General features: G+C 44.3%; 1 protein-coding gene across 1 annotated transcript in view; it reads left to right on the forward strand.

Moving 5' to 3' along the window:
• Nucleotides 1–21,795, forward strand: part of baiap3 (BAI1 associated protein 3) — a 155,302-nt gene that overhangs the window by 17,768 nt on the left and 115,739 nt on the right. The window contains exons 9-12 of the mRNA XM_068056087.1: nt 8,526–8,603; nt 9,272–9,374; nt 20,644–20,751; nt 21,551–21,643. Coding sequence (XP_067912188.1) covers nt 8,526–8,603; nt 9,272–9,374; nt 20,644–20,751; nt 21,551–21,643 — 382 coding nt within the window. The remainder of the gene's footprint in view (nt 1–8,525; nt 8,604–9,271; nt 9,375–20,643; nt 20,752–21,550; nt 21,644–21,795) is intronic.

The following is a 21,795-nucleotide window of genomic DNA, read 5'->3' on the forward strand; positions in this document are numbered from 1 at the left end:
GATTGGATGTGACCCACCCCTAAACTCAGCATTGGGAGACAAATGGTGAGCAGCACCTCAGCACAGGTAGATTCTGCCCTAGGCCTCACCTATAGGCAATCACTTTTGAGCAGCTCCATGTACATGGCAGGAGTATAGCGCATGGAACTGTAAGAATCCCAACGCGTTTATTGACCAGTGAAGGTATGCTTGCGGTAGAGCATGGTAGACAACCGCTTAGCAGATTTCTCAACTAGTACGTCAAGGAAAGGGAGCTCATTTGACTGCTCCATTTCAAAGGTGAATTTGAGCGCAGGATGGAGCCCATTAAGACATGCAAGGAAATTATTGCATGCAGCTGCGGATTCAAATATAGCAAACGTATCATCTACATATCGGAAATATGCTAGAGTTAGGAGGTTAGGTGTCATTCCCTCAAAGACACATTTCTCATGGAACCCAACAAAGATGTTTGCGGGAGCTGGGCCTAGAGGGGATCCCATGGCAACACCATCTATTTGGACATACATTGTGTTGTTAAAACTGAACTCAACTGCGTGAGCTCCGAGTTCATGAGTTCAATGAATACAGATTCACGCAATGATGGCGGGCCTAAATCGCCATGATATAAGAGCTGCAGCACAAATACCTATGGCTTCCTTAAGTGGTACATTGGTGAATAGGCTAGCAATGTCAAATGAGCACCTGGACACGACATCGCTATCGATATGCAAGTCCTGTGTGGTCTTCGCAAATGTGAAGGAATCCTTCACTGTGTATGTGGAGAACCTGCTCAAAACTGGTTGTAACAATTCGACCAACCATTTGTCCAATTCATGTTGTGCAGAACTGGAAATAGATAAGATAGGACACAGAGGGACATCACATTTGTGTGTCTTGGGCAGCCCATACATACGCGGACGCAGCAAGCCGTGAAGACGAACCCTGTCATACATATCACCCAGCAGCTCATTGCTCTTACACAAGTCCATCAAGCATTTATTTTAGTTTACTTTTGAGCAATTCTATCCGGTTATGTTGAGCGGCAGGTCCAATGGATATGAATTTGGACCCATCATTAAGAATGGCGTGCATTTTGTTGATATAGTCTCGCTTGTTAATAGAACATAGAACATTACAGCGCAGTACAGGCCCTTCGGCCCTCGATGTTGCGCCGACCCGTGAAACCATCTGACCTAAACTATTCCATTTTTATCCATATGTCTATCCAATGACCACTTAAATGCCCTTAAAGTTGGCGAGTCTACTACTTCTGCAGGCAGGGCGTTCCACGCCCCTACTACTCTCTGAGTAAAGAAACTACCTCTGACATCTGTCCTATATCTATCACCCCTCAACTTAAAGCTATGTCCCCTCATGTTTGCCATCACCATCCGAGGAAAAAGACTCTCACTATCCACCCTATCTAACCCTCTGATTATCTTATATGTCTCTATTAAGTCACCTCTCCTCCTCCTTCTCTCCAACGAAAACAACCTCAAGTCCCTCAGCCTTTCCTCGTAAGACCTTCCCTCCATACCAGGCAACATCCTAGTAACTCTCCTCTGCACCCTTTCCAAAGCTTCCACATCCTTTCTATAATGCGGTGACCAGAACTGCACGCAATACTCCAGGTGCGGCCGCACCAGAGTTTTGTACAGCTGCAGCATGACCTCGTGGCTCCGAAACTCGATCCCCCTACTAATAAAAGCTAACACACCATATGCCTTCTTAACAGCCCTATTAACCTGGGTGGCAACTTTCAGGGATTTATGTACCTGGACACCAAGATCTCTCTACTCATCTACACTACCAAGAATCTTCCCATTAGCCCAGTACTCTGCATTCCTGTTACTCCTTCCAAAGTGAATCACCTCACACTTTTCCGCATTAAACTCCATTTGCCATCTCTCAGCCCAGCTCTGCAGCCTATCTATATCCCTCTGTAACCTACAACATCCTTCGGCACTATCCACAACTCCACCGACCTTAGTGTCATCCGCAAATTTACTAACCCACCCTTCTACTCCCTCATCCAGGTCATTTATAGAAATGACAAACAGCAGTGGCCCCAAAACAGAACCTTGCGGTACACCACTAGTAACTAAACTCCAGGATGAACATTTGCCATCAACCACCACCCTCTGTCTTCTTTCAGCTAGCCAATTTCTGATCCAAAGCACTAAATCACCTTCAATCCCATACTTCCGTATTTTCTGCAATAGCCTACCGTGGGGAACCTTATCAAACGCCTTACTGAAATCCATATAGACCACATCCACGGCTTTACCCTCATCCACCTGTTTGGTCACCTTCTTGAAAAACTCAATAAGGTTTGTGAGGCACGACCTACCCTTCACAAAACCGTGCTGACTATCGCTAATGAACTTATTCTTTTCAAGATGATTATAAATCCTGTCTCTTATAACCTTTTCCAACATTTTACCCACAACCGAAGTAAGGCTCACAGGTCTATAATTACCAGGGCTGTCTCTACTCCCCTTCTTGAACAAGGGGACAGCATTTGTTTTCCTCCAGTCTTCCGGCACTATTCCTGTCGACAATGACGACATAAAGATCAAGGACAAAGGCTCTGCAATCTCCTCCCTGGCTTCCCAGAGAATCCTAGGATAAATCCCATCTGGCCCAGGGGACTTATCTATTTTCACACTTTCCAAAATTGCTAACACCTCCTCCTTGTGAACCTCAATCCCATCTAGCCTAGTAGTCTGTATCTCAGTATTCTCCTCGACAACATTTTCTTTCTCTACTGTAAATACTGACGAAAAATATTCATTTAACGCTTGCCCTATCTTCTCTGATTCCACACACAACTTCCCACTACTATCCTTGATTGGCCCTAATCTAACTCTAGTCATTCTTTTATTCCTGATATACCTACAGAAAGTCTTAGGGTTTTCCTTGATCCTATCTGCCAATGACTTCTCGTGTCCTCGCCTCGCTCTTCTAAGCTCTCCCTTTAGATCCTTCCTGGCTAGCTTGTAACTCTCAAGCGCCCTAACTGAGCCTTCACGTCTCATCCTAACATAAGCCTTCTTCTTCCTCTTGACAAGCGCTTCAACTTCTTTAGTAAACCACGGCTCCCTCGCTCGACAACTTCCTCCCTGCCTGACAGGTACATACTTATCAAGGACACGCAGTAGCTGCTCCTTGAATAAGCTCCACATTTCGATTGCAGTTTCCTTCCCCATCCTACGCATCCTAAATCTTGCCTAATCGCATCATAATTTCCTCTCCCCCAGCTATAATTCTTGCCCTGTGGTATATACCTGTCCCTGCCCATCGCTAAGGTAAACCTAACCGAATTGTGATCACTATCACCAAAGTGCTCACCTACATCTAAATCTAACACCTGGCCAGGTTCATTACCCAGTACCAAATCCAATGTGGCATCGCCCCTGGTTGGCCTGTCTACATACTGTGTCAGAAAACCCTCCTGCACACACTGGACAAAAACTGACCCATCTAAAGTACTCGAACTATAGTATTTCCAGTCGATATTTGGAAAGTTGAAGTCCCTCAAAACAACTACCCTGTTACTCTCGCTCCTGTCGAGAATCATCTTCGCTATCCTTTCCTCTACATCTCTGGAACTATTCGGAGGTCTATAGAAAACTCCCAACAGGGTGACCTCTCCTCTCCTGTTTCTAACCTCGGCCCATACTACCTCAGTAGACGAGTCCTCAAACGTCCTTTCTGCCGCCGTAATATTCTCCTTGATTAACAATGCCACACCCCCCCCTCTTTTACCATCTTCTCTGTTCTTACTGAAACATCTAAATCCCGGAACCTGCAACATCCATTCCTGTCCCTGCTCTACCCATGTCTCCGAAATGGCCACAACATCGAGATCCCAGGTACCAACCCATGCTGCAAGCTCATCCACCTTATTCCGGATGCTCCTGGCGTTGAAGTAGACACATTTTAAACCAGGTTCTTGCTTGCCAGCACCGCAGCCTCACAGCTCCAGGGACCCGGGTTCGATTCTGGGTACTGCCTGTGCGGAGTTTGCAAGTTCTCCCTGTGTCTGCGTGGGTTTCCTCCGGGTGCTCCGGTTTCCTCCCACATGCCAAAGACTTGCAGGTTGATAGGTTAATTGGCCATTATAAATTGCCCCTAGTATAGGTAGGTGGTAGGGAAATATATAGGGACAGGTGGGGATGTGATAGGAATATGGGATTAGTGTAGGATTAGTATAAATGGGTGGTTGATGGTCGGCACAGACTCGGTGGGCCGAAGGGCCTGTTTCAGTGCTGTATCTCTAAACTAAAAAAAAACTAAACTATTGCGTCCTTGTAACCTTATCCCTGACCTCACTACTCTCAACATCCTGTACACTGGAACTACAATTTAGGTTCCCATCCCCCTGCTGAATTAGTTTAAACCCCCCCGAAGAGCACTAGCAAATCTCCCCCCCAGGATATTGGTACCCCTCTGGTTCAGGTGAAGACCATCCTGTTTGTAGAGGTCCCACCTACCCCAGAAAGAGCCCCAATTATCCAAATTGGGAGGAAACCAAAACCCTCCCTCCTACACCATCCCTGCAGCCACGTGTTCAATTCCTCTCTCTCCCTATTCCTCTCTTCGCTAGCACGTGGCACGGGCAACAACCCAGAGATAACAACTCTGTTTGTTCTCGCTCTAAGCTTCCACCCTAGCTCCCTGAATTTCTGCCTTAAATCCCCATCTCTCTTCCTACCTATGTCGTTGGTGCCTATGTGGACCACGACTTGGGGCTGCTCCCCCTCCCCCTTAAGGATCCCAAAAACAATCCGAGACATCACGAACCCCGGCACCTGGGAGGCAACACACCAACCGTGAGTCTCTCTCGTTCCCACAGAACCTCCTATCTGTTCCCCTAACTATGGAGTCCCCAATGACTAATGCTCTGCTCCTCTTCCCCCTTCCCTTCTGAGCAACAGGGACAGACTCTGCGCCAGAGACCTGTACCCCATTGCTTACCCCTGGTAAGTCGTCCCCCCCAACAGTATCCAAAACGGTATACCTGTTGTTGAGGGAAACGGTCACAGCGGATCCCTGCACTGCCTGCTGGTTCCCTCTCCTTCCCCTGACGGTAATCCATCTACCTACTTCTTTTACCTGAGGTGTGACTACCTCCCTATAACTCCTCTCAATAACCCCCTCCGCCTCCCGAATGATCCGAAGTTCATCCAGCTCCAGCTCCAGTTCTCTAACGCGGTTCTCGAGGAGCTGGAGTTGGGTGCACTTCCTGCAGATGCAGTCAGCAGGGACACTCTTGGCGACCCTTACCTCCCACATTCTGCAGGAGGAACATTCAACTGCCTTAACCTCCATTCCCACTATTCTAAATTCCCAACAAATCTACTGAAAACCAAAAAAAAAAAGTCAAAACTTGTTAGCTTAGCAATCTGAAGGACAGAACTTTTCTTTTTGGTTAGAGGAGGAGGATGGGTGGGAGACACTACCCAAGTAGTGTTTCGGGTAAAGCAACCGCCCAAATATGTAACCTCACTTACCCAGCAGTCCCGCGTGCGCTCCGCCTATACACGAGAAATGCTCTGCTCCCGCTGTTCTCTCTCTCACTCCTTAAGGATGACTATTCCTGTCCATTTATCAAGTTTACTGATGTGTATGCCCAGGTTGGTCTTAAGGCCTCGCAACGCTATCAGACCTTCACGTGGCATGTGTAATTCAGACACGTCATTTGGAATCTCAAAATTTCTCACTGTACATCGCACAAATTTATGAACGGGCCTAAGGCTGTCATTTTCAGCCCTGAAAAGTGCCCAGTCTACCTCAAATTACCCTGGAAGGGTAACGTATCCTAAAAATTTGAGCAACAGGTGAAGCTAGCTGTTTCGTTCTGCTGTAGTAGCAACACGTGTGGTGTTCGCCACTAACAGGATGCTGCCATCAAGCCAAAAAGATATTCTGCCTATCACTCAGATGACTAATGTGGTATATGAATTTCAATGCCAGTGTGATGCTAGGTATATAGGCCGTATGTCCCCAAGACTGGCAGATCGTGTCAAACAACATGTCCCTTCCGCTGTTTGCAACGGGCAAGGTACAGACCATACCCAACCAGCACGTGCTCGCAAAACTCAAACACAGTGTCCAACATTAGATGTGATTCCGCGATTGGACAACATTTGCTAAATAATCCTGTGTGCTAAGAATTACGCTGACAATCAATTTAAGTTTGTCAGTCGGGCTTGCAGTGTGGCGCATTTGCGCGTACTGCAAGCTGTGTATGTTAATACACAGGGCTCTGTTCTTCGCAGACAGAAGGAACATGTACACACATTGTGCCTGTTTCAGCTAAACAAAATAAGTGACAGCCATTCACTGGTTTGTTCCTCAGGGCAATGCCTTGACCAATCAGAGTCAAGCTGGCTGGTTAAAATTGCAAACAAAGCTTTGCAGTAACTGTCAGTCACCATAAACTGATGCATTTGCCATGGCAACGCCTCTACCAATCAGAGTCCACTTGCCAACCAATCAACACTCTCTTCTCATACAGTATCAATTTGTTGCTTACCCTTACATTGGTATTCTTGTAATTTGTCCTGATGAGTGCAAGATGAAAAATTTTGACAAAATGTCTCTGTTTTCAGCAATACTCAAGTTCTGTACTGCCAAACGACTATTCCCTTTTTTGTTAACTGCCAGTCTTTTCTCATACTCCCACTTTGCCTCACTTTTTAGTCTTTTCACTTCCATTCTATGTTCAGCCTGATTCTCACTTGTATTATCAATCTGCGTCTGTCATACGTAAGCTTTTTCTGCTTCATCTTACTCTCTATTGCTTTCATCATCCAGGGAGCTCTGGCTTTGTTTGCCCTACCTTTCCCCCTCATGGGAATGTACCACGACTGTACCCAAGCTATCGCCTCTTTAAAGGCAGCCTACTATTCAATTAAAGTTTTGCCTGCCAATCTTTTTCTCCAATTTACCTGGGCCAGATCTGTTCTCACCCCATTGAAATTGGCCATCTTCCAATTAATAATTTTTATCTGGATTGCTCCTTGCTCTTTTCCATAGCTAACCTAAATCTTATGATACTATGTTCACTGTCCCCTAAAGGTTCTCCTACTGACACTTGATTCACTTGACACACCTCAGTCCCCAGAACCAGATCCAGCAATGCCTCCTTCCTCATTTGACCACAAACATACTGACCTAAAAAATTCTCCTGAACATACTTCAGAAACTCTTCCCCCTCTCTGCCCTTTACACTATTACTATCCTAGTCTATATTAGGATAATTAAAGTCCCCCATTATAACTACTCTATAGTTTTTGAACCACTCTCTAATTTCCTTGCAAATTTATTCCTCTATATCTTTCCCACTAGTTGGTGGCCCCTTTAATACACCCAGTAGTGTAATGGTATCTCTATTGTTTCTTAGCGCTAACCAAATAGATTCTATCCTTGACCCTCTAGGACATCCTCTCTTTCAGTGCCATAATATCCTCCTGAATCAATACTGCCACCCCTCCTCCTTTCTTTCCTTCCTGAAGGCCCACTATGTCACAAATACAGAGCATAGGATGCAGGTGTTGCTGGCAAGGTCAGCATTTGTTGCCCATCTCTAATTGCCCTGGACAACTGAGTGGCTTGTGAGGCCATTTCAGAGGGCAGTTAAGAGTCAAACACATTGCTGTGGGTAGGTCTAGAGTCACATGTAGGCCAGAGCAGGTAACAACAACAGATTTCCTTCCCTAAAGGGCATTTATGAACTAGATGGGTTTTCATGACATTCTTACTGAGACTAGTTTTCTATTCCAGAATTTTATTAATTAATTGAATTTAAATTCCACCAGCTATCGTGGTGAGGTTTGAACCAGTATGCCCAAAGCATTAGCCTGGTCTTCTAAATTACTAGTTTAGTGACAGTACCACAACACCACCATCTCCCCCAGTAGGAGCAGCCCTGTGTACACGGTGGGTGTGAGTACAGAGCAACCCTGTTTACAAGATGCAGTTATAGAGAAGCCCTGTGTTTACAGCTCGAGTACAGAGCAGCCCTCTGTACACAGTTCAAGTATACAGCGGTCCTGTGTACACTGTGCAAGTACAGAACAGCCCTGTGTTTACAGCCTGAGACCAGACCTCTTGATTACACCTGGTGCATCAGGGAAGTGGAGAAAACCCACACAATTAAAAAAGGAACGACTGAGCACAGTGCAGATATGGTCCAACCTCCTGAGCTTCCCACACTCATTGGCACCAGCTACCTTCTTATGTCTCTCCCAGATGACCATGCTTTATTTGTGAGCCCAGATTTGCTGGCAGGTTATTTGACCCTGATCTGCTTGAACTGAAGGTCTCAGCAGGGACCCGGATAAGGAATCCTGGCTCTCCCTCAGCACAAGCCACAGCATCCAACCATCAGTGTCCATACATCCCAGTGCACTGGTGAGCATGCTCTATGCCATGGCCAATTGTGCATTCACACACACAGCATTCACAGTGTGAGAGGCCTGTATTACTGTACGGACGTTTGGGTAACTAACTGTTGTCATTGTGTCACTCCCCAGGGACCATGATGATGATGTCTCTGTGGTAGATGCCTGCAAAACACTGAATCAAATCAGTGGGTTCAAAGGAATGGGAAGGTAAGTCAACATCCTGCTCCAATTGACTTATCCAGTGTCCAATCAAACCCTCCCAGCTTTACTCTGTATCTAACCTGTGCTGTAGCTGCCTTGGGAGGGTTTGATGGGATAGTGTAGCGGGAGCTTTACTCTGTATGTAACCCGTGCTGTGCCTGTCCTGGGAGTGTTTGATGGGACAGTGTAGAGGGAGTTTTACTCTGTATCTAACCCATGCTGTAGCTACCCTGGGAGGGTTTTATGGAACAGTGTAGAGGGAGCTCTCCTCCCTAGAGTATTATTGCTGCCTTTATTTGGGATAATATTTATACAAAGGACTCAATGTTTGTTGTAAAAGTTTTGCCAAGATTCATTGGTATTTGTTTTGCTGAATGTAAAAGTGCACTTGAATGAAAAAGGAATTGTTTGATTAAGGTTTAAGAGAACTTTCTACTCAGCTGTGTGCTGATAACTTTCTAACTCCACCCTGCAGATTAGCTAGCTTTTGTAAATGTCAGTGTTGAGACCAGCTTTACTGTTGCTAAGGGAAATTCTTCAGATTCGCATACTGAGACTGATAATCCCATTTTAACAGCTAGTACTGTGCTGCCCCTTCACACTCCTCATCCCATTCCCAATACTGTGTGTCTCAGCTCCAATGCATTTTGCTGACTGTTTTTCTGATTGTGTAGATACTTTAAACAGATCGTGAAGTCGGCTCGAACTAATGGCGCCGCGGGATCACAGGAAGAAAATGTTGATGATTTCCTCGGCTGCCTCAATATTTCAGTTTGTGTAAGTTTGACAGAAGGAACTGGGAACTGGGATAGGCTGTCAGAATAGTGTAAAAGGCAGTCCTGCTCCCCAAACCACCCTTTGCCATGGGTCCCAGGCTATACTCTAGGATACGGACTGCACCCCCAAAATGTACCCCAGATCCTAAACTGTACTCCAGGACCTGAGCTGTGATCCAGTCTATACTCTACATCCTGGATTATACCCCAGGCTCTGGACTTTACCACAAACTCTGATTATACTCCAGGCCTGGACTCCACCCCAGGACCTAAGAATATAAGAAATAGGAGCAAGAGTAAACCATTTGGCCCCTCGAACCTGTTCCACCATTCAATACGATCATGGCTGATCTCCTACCTCAACTCCACTTTCCTGCCCACTCCTCATCTCCCTTGATTCCCTGACAGATCAAAAATCTATCAATCTCAGTCTTAAATATACGCAACAGTGGAGCATCCACAACACTCTTGGGTAGACAATTCCAAAGAGTCACAACCCTTTGAGTGAAGAAATTTCTCCTCATCTCACTCTTAAATGATTGACCCTTTATCCTGAGACTGTGCCCCCATGTTCTAGATTCTCCAGCCAGGGTAAACAACCTCTCAGTGTCTACCCTAGCAAGCCCCGTCAGACTCTTATATATTTCAATGAGATCACCTCTCATTTTTCTAAGCTCCAGAGAGCATAGACCCAATTTACTCAGCATCTCTTCATAGGACAACTCTCTCATTCCAGGAACCATCTAGTGAACCTTCGCTGTACCGTCTCCAAGGCAAGTATATCCTACCTTAGATATGGAGATCAAAACTGCGCACAGTGCTCCAGGTGTGGTCTCACTAAAGCCCTGCACAATAGTAGCAAGACATCCTTGTTCTTGTACTCCAATTCCTTTGCAATAAAGGCCAACATGCCATTTGCTTCCGAATTGCTTGCTGTACCTGCATGTTAACTTTCTTTGTTCCTTGTGCAAGTATACCCAAGTCTCCTTGAACATCAAAATTTACAAATTTCACACCTTTTAAAAAGTATTCTGTTTTTCTACGTTTACTACCAAAGTGAATAACCTCACTCTTCCCCACATTATACTCCATTTGCCAGCCTGTTACCCACTCACTTAACCTTACCTCCTTGTAGCTTCTTTGTTTTGAGTACAGGAGCAAGGATGTCTTACTGCAGTTATATAGGCCCTTGATGAGACCACATCTGGAGTATTGTGTGCAGTTTTGGTCTCCTTATCTGAGGAAGGATGTTCTTTCCATGGAGGGAGTGCAAAGAAGATTTACTAGGCTGATTCCTGGGATGGCAGGATTGACATATGAGGAGAGATTGGGTCGACTAGGCCTATATTCACTAGAGTTCAGAAGAATGAGAGGGAATCTCATAGAAACCTATAAAAATTCCAACAGGACTAGACAGGCTAGATGCAGGGAGGATGTTCCTGATGGCTGGGGAGACCAGAACCAGGGGTCACAGTCTCAGGATACAGGGTATGCCATTTAGAACCGAGATGAGGAGAAATTTCTTCACTCGGAGGGTGGCGAACATGTGGAATTCTCTACTGCAGAAGGCAGTGGAGGCCAAGTCATTAAATATATTCAAGAAGGAGATAGATATATTTCTTAATGCCAGAGGGATCAAGGAATATGGGGAGAAAGCTGGAACAGGGGACTGAATAAGACCATGAGCCATGATCTTTTTTGAATGGCGGAGCAGGCCCAAAGGGCCAAATGGCCTACTCCTGCTCCTATTTTCTATGTTTCTATTTTCTATGTTTCTATGTGTCCTCCTCACAGCTTACATTCCCACCTAACTTAGTATTGCCGGCAAACTTAGATACTTTAATCCCGGTCTCTTCGTCTAAATCATTAATATAGATTGTAAATAACTGAGGCCCCAGCACTGAACATTGTGGCACTCCACTGGTTACAACTTGTCAATTTGAAATGCCCCTTCTATCCCTACTCTCTGCTTCCTGACAATTATCCAATCCAATCCAATCCTCCATCCATGCTGAAGGGGAAGGTGAACAGTCAGAGGTTGTGGTTCACATTGATATCAACGACATAGGTAGAAAGAGGGATGAGGTCCTGCAACAAGAATTTAGGGAGCTAGGTAGCAGATTAAAAAACAGGACCTCAAAGGTTGTACTCTCTGGATTACTCCCGGTGCCACGTGCTGGTGAGTATAGGAATAGGAGGATAGAGCAGATGTGGCTGAAGAGATGGTGCAGGAGGGAGGGCTTTAGTTTCCTGGATCACTGGGTCTGTTTCAGGTGAAGGTGGGACCTGTACAAGTTGGACAGGTTGCACCTGAACCAGAACGGGACCAACATCCTTGCAGGGAGGTTTTGCTAGTGCTGTTGGGGAGGGTGGTGGTTTTAAACTAATTTGGCAGGGGGATGGGATACAGAGTGAAGGTACAGTAGGGGGTGATGCACAGCCAAATATAGAAGAGAAACTAAAATAAAAGCAAAATACTGCGGATGCTGGAAATCTGAAACAAAAACAAGAAATGCTAGAATCACTCAGCAGGTCTGACAGCATCTGTGGAAAGAGAAGCAGAGTTAACGTTTCGGGTCAGTGACCCTTCTTTGGAAGAAGGGTCACTGACCCGAAACGTTAACTCTGCTTCTCTTTCCACAGATGCTGTCAGACCTGCTGAGTGATTCCAGCATTTCTTGTTTTTGTTTGTGATAGAAGAGAAACTAAGTCAGTCTGGAAGGCAGAGCAAATGTAGACCTTTTAAGGCACAAGTGAATAATGCAAGGCTGGATTGCATGTATTTTAACGCAAGGAGTCTTACAAGTAAGGCAGATGAATTGCGGGCATTGATTAACACATGGGAATATGGTATTATTGCTATCATAGAGACATGGTTGAGAGAGGGGCAGGACTGGCAGCTTAATATTCCAGGGTATAGAATCTTCAGGCGTGATGGGGCCAGGGGTGGGTGGGGTTGTAAAAGAGGAGGTGGCATTGCAAAGTTGATAAAGGAGTGAATTACTGCAGTAAGGAGGGATGTTAGAAGTTCCTCAAATGGGGCCATTTGGGTAGAACTTAAAAACAAAAAGGGGGCAATCACTTTGCTGGGAGTGTACGACAGGCCTCCAAACAGGGAGGGATAGAGGAGCAGATATGTAGGCAAATTGCAGAGAGGTGTAAAAACAATAATGTAATAATAGTAGGGGATTTCAACTTCCCAATATTAACTTGGATAGTCGGAGTGCAAAAGGCTTAAAGGAGGCGGAATTCTTAAAGTGCATCCAGGAGAGCTTTTTGAGCCAGCACGTAGAAAGTCCGACAAGAGAAGGGGCGGTACTGGACCTAATCTTAGGGAATGAAGCCGGACAAGTGGTAGAATTGTCAGTGAGGGAACAATTCGGGGATAGTGACCATAACTCTGTAAATTTAAGGTAGTTATGGAAAAGGATAAAGATGGACCGGAAATAAAGATACTGAATTGGGGGAAGGCCGATTTCAACATGATAAAACAGGATCTGGCCAAAGTGGACTGGGAGGAGCTACTTGTAGGAAAGTCTACATCAGACCAGTGATAGTCATTCAAAAAGGAAATAGTGAGAGTTCAGGGCCAACATGTTCATATAAAGGTGAAAGGTAGGAACAATAAGTCCAGGAAACCCTGAATGTCAAGGGATATAGAGGATTGGATAAGGAAATAAAAGGAGGCTTATGGCAGATTCAGAGGGCTGAAAACAGCGGAAGCCCTAGAAGAATAGAGAAAGTGTAGGGGTACTTAAAAAGTAATTAGGAGAGCGAAGAGGGGGCATGAAAAAACACTGGTGGGCAAGATAAAGGAAAATCCCAAGGTATTTTATAAGTATATTAAGGGCAAGACGATAACTAGGGAAAGAGTAGGGCCCATTAAGGACCAAAGTGACAATCTGTGTGTGGAGCCAGAGGTTTTAGATGATTACTTTTCATCTGTGTTCACTGTGGAGATGGACGATGTAGGTGTAGAGATCGGGCAGAGATTGTGATGTACTTGAACAAATTAGCATTAAAAAGGAGGAGGTATTAGCAGTTTTAGCGGGCTTAAAAGTGGATAAATCCTCAGGCCCAGATGAGATGTATCCCAGGCTGCTATGTGAGGCAAGAGAGGAGATTGCAGGGGCTTTGTCACAAATTTACAAATCCTCTCTGGCCACAGGAGAAGTGCCAGAGGTCTGGAGGACAGCGAATGTAGTACCATTATTCAAGAAGGGTAGTAGGGATAAACCAGGTAATTACAGGCCATTGAGTCTAACATCAGTGGTAGGGAAACCATTGGAAAAAATTCTGAGAGACAGGATTAACCTCCACTTCGAGAGGCAGGGATTAATCAAGGATAGTCAGCATGGCTTTGTCAGGAGGAGATCATGTCTAACAAATTTGATTGAATTTTTCAAGGAGGTGACTAGGTTTGTAGATGAGGGTAAAGCAGTTGATCTAGTCTACGTGGACTTCAGTAAGGCTTTTGATAAGGTCCCACATGGGAGATTGGTCAAAAAGGTAACAGCCCATGGGTTCCAGGGCAATTTGGCAAATTGGATCCAAAATTGGCTCAGTTGCAGGAGGCAGAGGGTGATGGTCGAGGGTTGTTTTTGCGATTGGAAGCCTGTGACCAATGTTGTACTGCAGGGATCGGTGCTGGGACCCTTGCTGTTTGCAGTGAACATTAATGATTTAGACGTAAATATAGGAGGTATGATCAGTAAGTTCGCAGATGACACGAAAATTGATGGTGTCGTAAAAAGTGAGGATTACAGGACGATATAGATGGGCTGGTAAGATGGGCAGAGCAGTGGCAAATGGAATTTAATCCTGAGAAATGTGAGGTGATGCATTTTGGGAGGACTAACAAGGCAATGGAATATACAATGGATGGTAGGACCCTAGGAAGTACAGAGGGTCAGAGGGACCTTGGTGCACTTGTCCATAGATCACTGAAGGCAACAGCACAGGTAGATAAGGTGGTTAGGAAGGCATATGGGATACTTGCCTTTATTAGCCGAGGCATAGAATATAAGAGCAGGGAGGTTATGATGGAGCTGTATAAAATGCTAGTTAGGCCACAGCTGGAGTACTGTGTACAGTTCTGGTCACCACACTATAGGAAGGATGTGATTGCACTGGAGAGGATGCAGAGGAGATTTACCAGGATGGTGCCTGGGCTGGAGCATTTCAGCTATGAAGAGAGACTGGATAGGCTAGGGTTGTTTTCCTTAGAGCAGAAAAGGCTGAGGGGGGACCTGATTGAAGTATACAAAATTATGAGGGGCATAGACAGGGTAGATAGGGAGAAACTTTTTCCCTTAGCGGAGGTGTCAATAACCAGGGGGCATAGATTTAAGGTAAGGGGCAGGAGGTTTAGGGGAGATTTGAATAAATTGGTTTTCACCCAGAGGGTGGTTGGAATCTGGAACACACTGCCTGCAGGGGTGGTAGAGGCAGGAACCCTCAACATTTAAGAAGTATTGAGATGAAACACTTGAAACTCCATAGCATAAAAGGCTATGGGCCAAGTGTGAGAAAATGGGATTAGAATAGATAGACTTGATGGCCGACGTGAACATGGTGGGCCGAAGGGCCTGTTTCTGTGCTGTATAACTCTATGACTCTATATGCCCCCAACTCCATGAGCCTTTATCTTGCTTATTAACATTTTGTGTGACACTCTATTGAATGCCTTTTGGAACTCTAAGTATACTACATCTACCGGTTCCCCTTTATCTACCCAACTATTTACATCTTTTAAAAAATTCTAATTAATTAGTCAAACACAATTTGCCTTTCACAAAACCATGTTGACTTTGTCTGATTATACTATGATTTTCTAAGTGCATTGTTAAGACTTCTTCAATAATAGATTCTCACATTTTCGCAATGACTGATGTCAAGCTATCTGGCCTGTGGTTCCCTGTTTTCTCTCTTCCTCCTTTCTTGACTAGCAGTGTTACATTTGCTAACTTCCAATCCACTGGGACCATTCTAGAATCTAGGGAATTTTGGAAAATCATAACCAGTGCAACCACTATCTCTGCAGCTACCTCTTTTAGAACCCTAGGGTGGAGGCCATCAGATCCTGGGGATTTTTCGGCTTTTAGATCTTACGTTTCTCTGCTGATATTAATTCCTTAAGTTCCTCATTGTTATTAGCCCCTTGGTTACCCTCTATTTCTGGTATGTAATTTAGCTTTTTTGCTGTGAAGACAGAAACAAAATATTTGTTCAATGTCTCTGCCATTTCATCATTCCCAAAAATAATTTCTCCAGTTTCTGCCTCCAAGTGACGAACAACGTTTACTTTAGCTACCCTCATCCTTTTTACATACTGGTAAAAGCTCTCACAATTTGTTTTTATATTGCTCGCTAGTTTACTCTCATTCTATTTTTTTTTCCATTTTTATCAATATTTGGCCACCCTTTGCTGGTTTCTAAAAACTCCCAATCCTCAGGGTTCCTACTATTTTTTGCAACATTATAAGCCCATTCTTTTCATCTAATCCTATTCTTAACTTCCTTAGTAAAACAAGGATGGATCTTTCTTGAGTTTTTTTTAATGGATGTATTTTTCTTGAACATTTTGAATTGTTTCTTCAAATGTTTTTTCACTGTTTATTTACAGCCATACCTTTTGGTCTACCAGCTTTCCCCTCATAACTATGTAATTGGGTTTGTTTAAGTTTAAGATTCTTGTTTGGGACTGAACTATGTCACTTTCAAACTTAATATGGAACTCAATTGTATTATGATCACTTTTTCCTGGAGGATCTTTTATTACGAGATTCCTAATTCAACCTACCTTATTGCACAATATTAGATCTAAAATAGGCAATGGGCAATGATCAAAAGGCAGTGGAAGCAGAGTCTTTGAATATTTTAAGGCAGAGGTAGATAGATTCTTGATAAGCAAGGGGGTGGAAGATTATTGGGGATAAGTGGAAATGTGGAGTAATCAGTTCAGCCATGAACTTATTGAATGGCGGAGCAGGATCAAGGGGTCAAATGGCCTACTCCTGCTCCTAATTCATATGTTCGTATGTACTTTCGTAAAATAGCTTTATCCCTAGTTGGTGTAACATTACATGTTCCTTTGGTGTGTGAACTATTGTAAGATTCACAGAACTCCAAGTAAATTCCAAAGATCATGTGCATTTTTCTTAAAACTTAACTGGAACACACACACACATATACATATATATATATACATGTATATATATACAGCTACTACACGAGCCACACCAATGCCCATCTCATTCTGTTGGGCCACACTCGCAATTCCCAGGTCATGTGTAATGCGACATCACTTCCCCTGGTGACCTTCACTTACAGCTTCTTAAGGTGGTCCACTTAAGGACATCCCACAGCAGCTGGTTCCACAACATAAAATAAAAGCAAAATACTGCAGATGCTGGAAATCTGAAATAAAAACAGAAAGTGCTGGAAATGCTCAGCAGGTGAGGCAGCATCTGTGGAGAGAGAAGCAGAGTTAACATTTCAGGTCTGTGACTTTTCATCAGAAACGTCACAGACCTGAAATGTGAACTTTGGTTCCACAACATATTGTTCCAGTAAACTGTTGCAAAAGCATTCTATAAATCCATCTTCCAAACTACCTTTGCCAATTTGATTTGTCCAGTCTATATGAAGATTAAATTCCCCATGATTATTACATTAGTTTGCTACAAGCTCTAGTTATTTCTTGCTTTGTGCTCTGTCCAATGGTATAACTATAGGAGTCTATAATCTACTCCCACCAGTGTTTTCTGACCCTTGTTGTTCCAAATCTCCACCCATACTAATTCTCCTTCCTGATTTTCTTTTACTCTTTCATGGGATGTAACTGTCACTGGCAACAAGCATTTGTTGCTATCCCTAATTGCACTTGAAGAGATGGTGGTGAGCCATCGTCTTGAACTGCTAAAATCCATGTGGTGTAGGTACACCCACTATGCTGTTAGGAAAGGAGTTCCAGGATTTTGACCCAGGGGCAGTGAAGAAATGGCGATATAGTTCCAAGTCTGGATGGTATGTGACTCAATGTTGCAGGTGGTGGTGTTCCCATGCGTCTGCTGCCCTTGTCCTTCTAGGTGGAAGTGGTTGCAAGTTTGGAAGGTGCTGTCAAAGGATGCCTGGTGAGTTGTTGCAGAGCATCTTGTATATGGTACACATTGCTGTCACTGTGCATTGGTGGTGGAGAGAGTGAATGTTGAAGGTAGTGTATGGGGTGCCAACCAAGCAGGCTGCTTTGTCCTGGATGGTGTCGAGCTTCCTGAGCATTGTTGGAGCTGCACTCATCCAGGCAAGTGGAGAGTATTCCATCACACTCCTGACTTGTACCTTGTAGATGATGGACAGGCTTTGGAGAGTCAGGAGGTGAGTTACTCGCCAGAGAATTCCCAGCCTCTGATCTGCTCTTATAGCCACAGTATTTATATGGCTGGTCCAAATCAGTTTCTGGTCAATGGTAGCCCCCAGGCTTGTTGATAGTGATGGATTCAGCAATGGTAATGCCATTGAATATCAACGGAAGATGGGGATATTCTCTCTTGTTTGAGATGGTCATTGCCTGGCATTTGTGTGGCACGAATATAACTTGCCACTTATCAGCCCAAGCCTGAACGTTGTCTGGGTCTTGCCGCATATGGATACGGACTGCTTCAGTATCTGAGGAGTCGTGAATGGTACTGAATATCGTACAATCATCAGCGAATAGCCTTGCTTCTGACCTTATGATGGAGGGAAGGTCATTGATGAAGAAGCTGAAGATGGTTGGCCTAGGACCCTGAGGAACTCCTGCAGCAGTGTCCTGGGACTGAGGTGATTGGCCTCCAACAATCACATCCATTTTCCTTTCTGCTAAGTATGACTCAAACCAGCAGAGCATTTTCCCCCTGATTCCAATTGAATTCCATTTGGCTAGGGCTCCTTAATGCCACACTTGGTCAAATGCTGCCTTGATATCAAGGGCAATCACTCTCACCTCACATCTTAAGTTCAGCTCTTTTGGCCATGTTTGGACCAAGGCTGTAATGAGGTCAGGAGCCGAGTGGCCCTGGCGGAACCCAAACTGAGTAAAGGTGAGCAGGTTGTTGCTGTTTAAGTGGCGCTTGATGGCTCTGTCGATGACACCTTACATCAGTTTGCTGATGATCGAAAGCGCACTGATAGGGCAGTAATTGGCCAGATTGGATTTGTCTTGCCTTTTGTGGACAGGATATACCTGGACAATTTTCCATATTGTTGGGTAGATGCTAGTGTCGTAGCTGTACTGGAACAGCATAGCTATGGGCATAGCTGGTGCTGCAGCACAAGTCTTCAGTACTACAGCCGGGATGTTGTCAAGACCCATAGCCTTTGCACAATCTTTTATGTTTCAATAAGATCACCTGTCATTCTTTCAAACTCCAATGAGTATAGGCCCACCCTGCTCAAACTTTCCTCATAAGACAACCCCTTCATCTCAGGTATCAGCCTAGTGAACCTTCTCTGAACTGCTTCGGATGCAAGTATATCCCTCCTAAAGTAAGGAGACCAAACTGTACACAGTACTCTAGGTACGGTCCCACAAATGCCCTGTATAGCTGTAGCAAGACTTCCCTACATTTATACTCCATTCCCCTTGCAATAAACGGCAACATTCCATTTGTGTTCCTACTTACTTGCTGTACCTGCATGCTATTTTTTTGTTATTCATGCACAAGGACCACCTAGATCCCTCTGTACTGTAGCATTCTGCAGTCCCTCTCCATGTAAATAATATTCTGCTTTTCTATTCTTCGTGCCAAAGGCAACAACCTCACATTTCCCACATTATACTCCATCTGCCAAGTTTTGCCCACTCACTTAACCTATCTATATCTCTTTGCAGACAGTTGGTGTCCTCCTCACAACTTAATACGAACATACGAGTTAGGAGCAGGAGTAGAGCACGCGGCTCCTCGAGCCTGCTCCAGCATTCAATATGTTAATGGCTGAATTGATTTATCCACATTACCACCTACCCCCGATAACCTTTCACCCCCTTGCTTATCAAGAATCTATCTTTGTATCATCCACAAATTTGGCTACAATATACTCGGTCCATTCATCTAAGTCACTAATACAGATAGATGAATGGACCAAGTATATTGTAGCCAAATTAGTGACTAATTACAGTCACTAATACAGATTGTAATTAGTTGAGGCCCAACACTGATCCCTGTGGCACTCCACTAGTTACAGTTTGCCAACCTGAAAGTGCCCCATTTATCCCAACTCTCTGTTTCCTGTTATCCAATCCTCTATCCATGCTAATATATTGCCTCCAACACCATGAGTTCTTATCTTGTGTAGTTACCTTTTATGTAGCACCTTATTGAATGCCTTTTGGAAATCCAAATATACTACATCTACTGGTTCCCCTTTATCCACCCTGCTCATTACATCCTCAAAGAACTCTAATAAATTTGTCAGAGCTGACTTCCCTTTCATAAAACCAAGTTGACTCTGCCTTATTGCAATATGATTTTCTAAATGTCCTACTACTACTTCCTTAAAAATGGATTCTAGCATTTTCCCAGTAACAGATGTTAGGCTAACTGGCATACAGTTTCCTGTTTTCTGTCGCCCACTCTTTCTTTAATGGAGGTGTTACATTTTCAGTTTTCCAAACTGTTGAGAACTTTCCAGAATCTAGGGAATTTTGGAAGATTATAACCAATGCATCCACTTTCTCTGCAGTCAGACCCTAGGATGCAGGCCATCAGGTCCAGGGGACTTGTCAGCCTTTAGTCCCATTAGTTTTACTAGTATTTCTTTCTCTAGTGATAGTGCTTGTTTTAAGTTCCTCACTCCCATTTGCCTCTTGATTTTCTGCTATTCATGGGCTGCTTTTTGTGTCTTCTACTGTGAACACAGATACAAAATACTTGTTCAAAGTCTCTGCTATTTCCTTTTTTCCCATTATTAATTGCCTAGTCTCATCCTCAAAGGGACCAATGCTTATTTTAGCTACTCTCTTCCTTTTTATATATATATATATATATATGTGTGTATAGATATTTATATATATATTTATATTTAAAGAGCCTTAATTTTATTTTTTTACTACTAGTCTACTACTGCTATTCAAACTAAGGCCCTGGACTATACCCCAGGCCTCATGCCCTGAATTGAATCCCGGCCCTGGACTGCAACCCAGGAACTGGACTATGACTCCCACTCGATCTCAGGCCCCAGACTGCAGTCAGTTCTATTCATGACCTGAATCTTTTCTGTTCCATTGTCAGGAGATTCCTGTTGGAGGGATTGATGACTGGTTTAAACTGGAGCCTCGATCGAGCTCTTCTCAAGTGGAAGGAGACTGTCACCTCATCCTCACACTGACCATGTCTCAGGTAATAAGTTGGATGGGGTGTGACGGGACGGGAAAGCACAGAATTGCATTAAGTGATGCAGGTTTGCTGCCGTGACAGAGCATTTGGCATCGGTCAATGAGGTTTCATCATCTTATTAATGAGAGCCTTAAAATTAGCTAAGATAGGGCTCCTGACAGCTGTCATAAACATCCTGCCCCACAGTGAGGGCAGGAGCTCACACAGGAATAGTCTGTGGGAATAGAGATGACCTATTTATTTTAGCAGAGGGGTCAAAAACCAATGGGTGTAGATTAAAAATAATTGGTAGAAAGATTAGAGGGAGATGAGAAGACATTTTTTCACCCAGAAAGTGGTAGGGACCTGGAACTCACTGCCTGAAAGAGTGGTAGAGGCAGAAACTGTCACCATATTTAAAAAGTACTTGGATTCTACTTGAAGAGCTGGGATCTGCAGGGCTATGGACATAGTATAGGAAGGTGGGATTAGGCTGGGTAGCTCTTTGTCAACTGACACGGACACGATGGGCTGAATGGCCTCCTTCTATTGGTAAATTTTCTATGATTTCTATGACCCCACTGTCTGCACTGACACATCAAGCATGGTCACTTGGCCGCGATACAAGACTGCCAGATCCTGCCAATGGAAAAATTCCCCAAAACTTAGAGGAGGGGACCTGAGCCCCAGTGAGAGTCAGCACCCTCAGGAGAGGAGGGAACCTGTACCCCAGTGAGAGTCAGCACCCTCAGAAGAGGAGGGGAGAAAATAGAATAAACTCTGTGTGGTTTGGAGGTTGTTGTCATTGTTGCCTCTTTTGCAGAGAGATACAGAGCTGTGTAAGAAGATGTGTGGTGTGAGAATCCATGAGTTGCTGCTGAGGCAGCTATTGGAGATCGAGCACTCCACTTTCCAGGTGAGTATCATTTCATTATAAACAGAATGAAACAGCTGGGGCTGAGGCTGTGGCTGGTATAAGTGGATGGCATGTGCTGGAATATTTTATGTCTTTGGCAGCTCCTGCTCCTCCATATTTGCACCAATATCTGTAAAGGTCCTTGGTTGTTG

This window comes from Heterodontus francisci, chromosome 24, assembly GCF_036365525.1.
Source record: "Heterodontus francisci isolate sHetFra1 chromosome 24, sHetFra1.hap1, whole genome shotgun sequence".
Taxonomy (NCBI): domain Eukaryota; kingdom Metazoa; phylum Chordata; class Chondrichthyes; order Heterodontiformes; family Heterodontidae; genus Heterodontus; species Heterodontus francisci.